This window comes from Mustelus asterias, chromosome 21 (assembly GCF_964213995.1).
Source record: "Mustelus asterias chromosome 21, sMusAst1.hap1.1, whole genome shotgun sequence".
NCBI lineage: Eukaryota > Metazoa > Chordata > Chondrichthyes > Carcharhiniformes > Triakidae > Mustelus > Mustelus asterias.
The window spans coordinates 50,809,506-50,813,005 of NC_135821.1; the positions used below are offsets into that span (position 1 = coordinate 50,809,506).

General features: G+C 47.6%; 1 protein-coding gene across 1 annotated transcript; it reads right to left on the reverse strand.

Moving 5' to 3' along the window:
- Positions 1-620: 620 nt before the first annotated feature.
- Positions 621-2,177, reverse strand: gja9a (gap junction protein alpha 9a). Its single transcript, XM_078237177.1, has one exon. It carries the CDS (start codon positions 2,175-2,177, stop codon positions 621-623), a length of 1,557 nt encoding a protein of 518 aa, XP_078093303.1.
- Between the last annotated feature and the right edge of the window lie 1,323 nt (positions 2,178-3,500).

A 3,500-nucleotide genomic window follows, 5' to 3' on the forward strand; every position in this document is an offset into this window, starting at 1 on the left:
CCACAATCCGGCGCCTGTTCGGGTCAATGCACCCTAACCAGTACGTCTTTCAGACCGTGGGAGGAAACCGGAGCAGCCGGAGGAAACCCACACAGACAATGACCCAAGCCGGGAATTGAACCCAGGTCCCTAGCACTGTGAGGCAGCAGTGCTAACCACTGTGCCACCATGCATAGGTTAGGTGGATTGGCCATGCTAAATTGTCCCTTAGTGTCCCAGGATTTGTAGGTTGGGGGGAGATGGTAAACGTGTGGGGTTATGGAGATAGAGAAGGGGAGAGGATCTGGGTGGGATACTCTGTCGGAGGGTCGGAGCAGACTCAATGGGCTGAATGGCTTCCTTCTGCACTGTAGGGATTCTATGATTCTATCTATGTACATAAAGTAGTATTGCTTCTCATTGCAGCGAATAAAAAGAGATGTGTTTGGGATATTATTGAGTCTTTATTTACTGTTTCTGCTCCATGGACATGGTTTCAATGTGACAATAGGTACTGATATCAACATAACTACTGATCTAAAGGTGAACCCAAGTATTTGAGACAAAGCAATCCCACTTTGCTAAGATCCAAGTATATACTCTTGTATTTAACAGAGATAAGGTATTAATTAAACTAACGCTCATATCTGGAGATCGGTGGGAGCACGCCTGCCGCTGGCGTTACTTGCCAATGACATTCTCCGGGAGGGAGAGTGAGCCTTGGGGCTGTCGCCGTTCCCACTGTGCTTCGACTCGGAGCTGGATTCGCAGATTGATTCGGGGGTATCGGGTCGGCTGGGCCGCTTCAGGTCTGTTTTCGAAGCTGCCCGGGCCCTGGTCGTCCCAAAGCCACATCTCGCCTTGTTCCCGGGCTCAGATTCTGTGGCGGAGCCGCTGCGCTCCGCCACCGTGGCGCAGTTAAAGGAGGCGCTGACTCGGCGCAGCTTGCGGCTGGTGCTGGCGGGAATGGCGGCGAAGGAGGCCATGCCGGAGTGGAGGGGTGGGTACAGGGCAGAGGCTGTGGACAGCTCTATCTGGCTGGAGGAGTATGAGTTGGTGGTGAAACCACTGGCGGGGATGGAGGAGGCAGGGTTGGAGTGTTCAATCAATTCTTCACTCCGTTGGCTGGGAACCTCAGAGCCAGTCGACTTCTTTGGCCCCTCAGTGCAGCTCAGTGCGGTGTTAGAATGGGCCTGGAACGGATTGACCATCGGACGCTCCTGTGGCTCCTCTTTCTGACTGTGCTTCTGATCATCTTGCATGGATTTGAACTCAGGCTTTGGTGTAAATATTGGATACAGGGTGGTCTCTGTTTGCTTCTCCAGCAGCAAGCTGTAACCGCTGGGGGCGGTGGGCATCATGCTCTGTGCGAGCCCGGTTACAGAGAGAGAGATCTGCTGAGCACTGGAGTTCTTCTGGGATTTGTTGATGCAGATGTCCCCCAGTTCCTCTTTTAGTTTGGGATAATATCCGAAGAGTCCCAGTTCAATTTTCTTGCAGCCCAGGTGAATGATTTCGAGGATGTTTAAAAACAGGGACACAGCTGCAATGCACAGCATGAATAACATGAAAACCGACTTCTCTGTGGGCCTGGACACAAAGCAGTCAACAATATTGGGGCAGGGAGACCGCTTACATTTGTACAAAGGATCCAGCTCAAGTCCATAGAGCAGAAACTGACCCATCATAAATCCTACTTCCACCACAGACCTGGTGAGAATGTGCAGGACGTACGTGCGTAGCAGAGACCCTCTCAGTGGTGCTTTGTTTAATTTTCTGCGCTCCAGCTGCCTTAACTCCCGCTCTAATCTACGCCTGTCTTCCACCATCGTCTCGGTCTCTTCCAGTTCGCCCTTCAGCTCTACTTTCTTCTTCTGTCTTTCTTTCTCCAGTGCCCGGAGCCTGTACAGGGCATGGCCCATGTACACCAGCGACGGCGAAGATACAAAGATGACCTGCAGGACCCAGTATCGTATGAGGGAGATGGGGAAAGCCTTGTCGTAGCACACATTCCGGCACCCTGGCTGCTCTGTGTTGCAGATGAACTCCGACTGCTCATCATTCCACACGTCTTCTGCTGCCACTCCCAGGACCAGCATGCGGAATATGAAAAGGATCGTCAGCCATATTTTCCCAACAATGGTGGAGTGGACATGAACTTCCTCCAAAATCCCTCCAAGGAAATTCCAGTCGCCCATCCTCACTGCTTTATTTCAGTAAAGAGTCCTAACAACAAAAATCATTGTCATTTTAGATGGGCAGTTAGTTCAACTAACAGTTCCTTGATATCTTAGAAATTGATAGCTTTGTTAAGAAAGGGTTACAGACCCAAGAAAGGTCAATGGAATTAAGATAGTTTACATTTCCTTATTAGTGTCACAAGTAGGCTTACATTAACACTGCAATGAAGTTATTGTGAAAATCCCCTCGCCGCCACACTCCAGGTACACTGAGAGGGAATTTAACATGACCAATGCATCTAACCAGCATGTCTTTTAGTCTGTGGGAGGAAACTGGAGCATCCAGTGAAGACCCACACAGACATGGGGAGAGCAGACACTCCACACAGACAGTGACCTGAGCTGGTATCGAACCCAGATCCCAGGCTCTGTAAGGCAGCAGTGCTGACCACTGTGCCACCATGCCACCCACGGATATAGATCAACCATAATTCAACTGAATGACAGAAAAGGCTAGAGGGGTTGAATGGTCTCCTCCTGTTCCCCTGTTCCAATACATAATTTCAAAATGATCATCTGAAGTTCCCAAAGGGGAGTAACAGATTAATTTCCTTTGAGATAACATAATGGATTTAACAATACTTTATCAAGTCTCCATTTGATATACCTGCCACCAATAAATACTCTAATGATGAACAATGGGCATTGGATTAACCCATTTTTTTGGATTTCACAACTGAAATATTTATTTGAGACATTGGGAGTTTATAATCGAGACTCTACTAAATTACCACATCACAAATTGCTGATCACAACAGACTCTGGGGAGGATTGAGTAAATAGTTTTACCATCTGGGGCATTTGTTCTTCTAACCTTTGATTAATCTTGAAGCAGACCATATAAAAATGTACAAGTCTAATACTAAAACCCAACTTGTCTTTACAAATCCTCCCTTATGCACACTGATTAATAATTGCTCTAAAGATCAACTTTCATTTTGGTATCTCATCAAGCGATAGAAAGCCCACAAGTGAGATGAACCCAAAAAGTGCAGCACTGGGCACGTTTCTGTATGAAAGAAAGAAAAGGTTTATGAGACTTGAGGGAAAACTTGCATGCAAAATGTTTACACACGAGTGGAGTTCCTTGTAGCTTCAAAGTAAAGGGTATGTTTATTGTAGATACGTGTGATTTTCCCGGTGTGGCCCCCTCTACATTGAGGAAACGAAACATACTCTGAGTGATTGCTTTGTGGAACATCACCATTCAGACTGTAAGTGTGACCCTACCCCACCTTGCTCCCACTCTGACCTTTCTGCCCTTGCCCAAATGTAGTATTC

What these genes read in the sequence shown, in the direction of transcription:
- gja9a (XM_078237177.1), bottom strand. Translation starts at nt 2,177, where the DNA reads ATGGGCGACTGGAATTTCCTTGGAGGGATTTTGGAGGAAGTTCATGTC.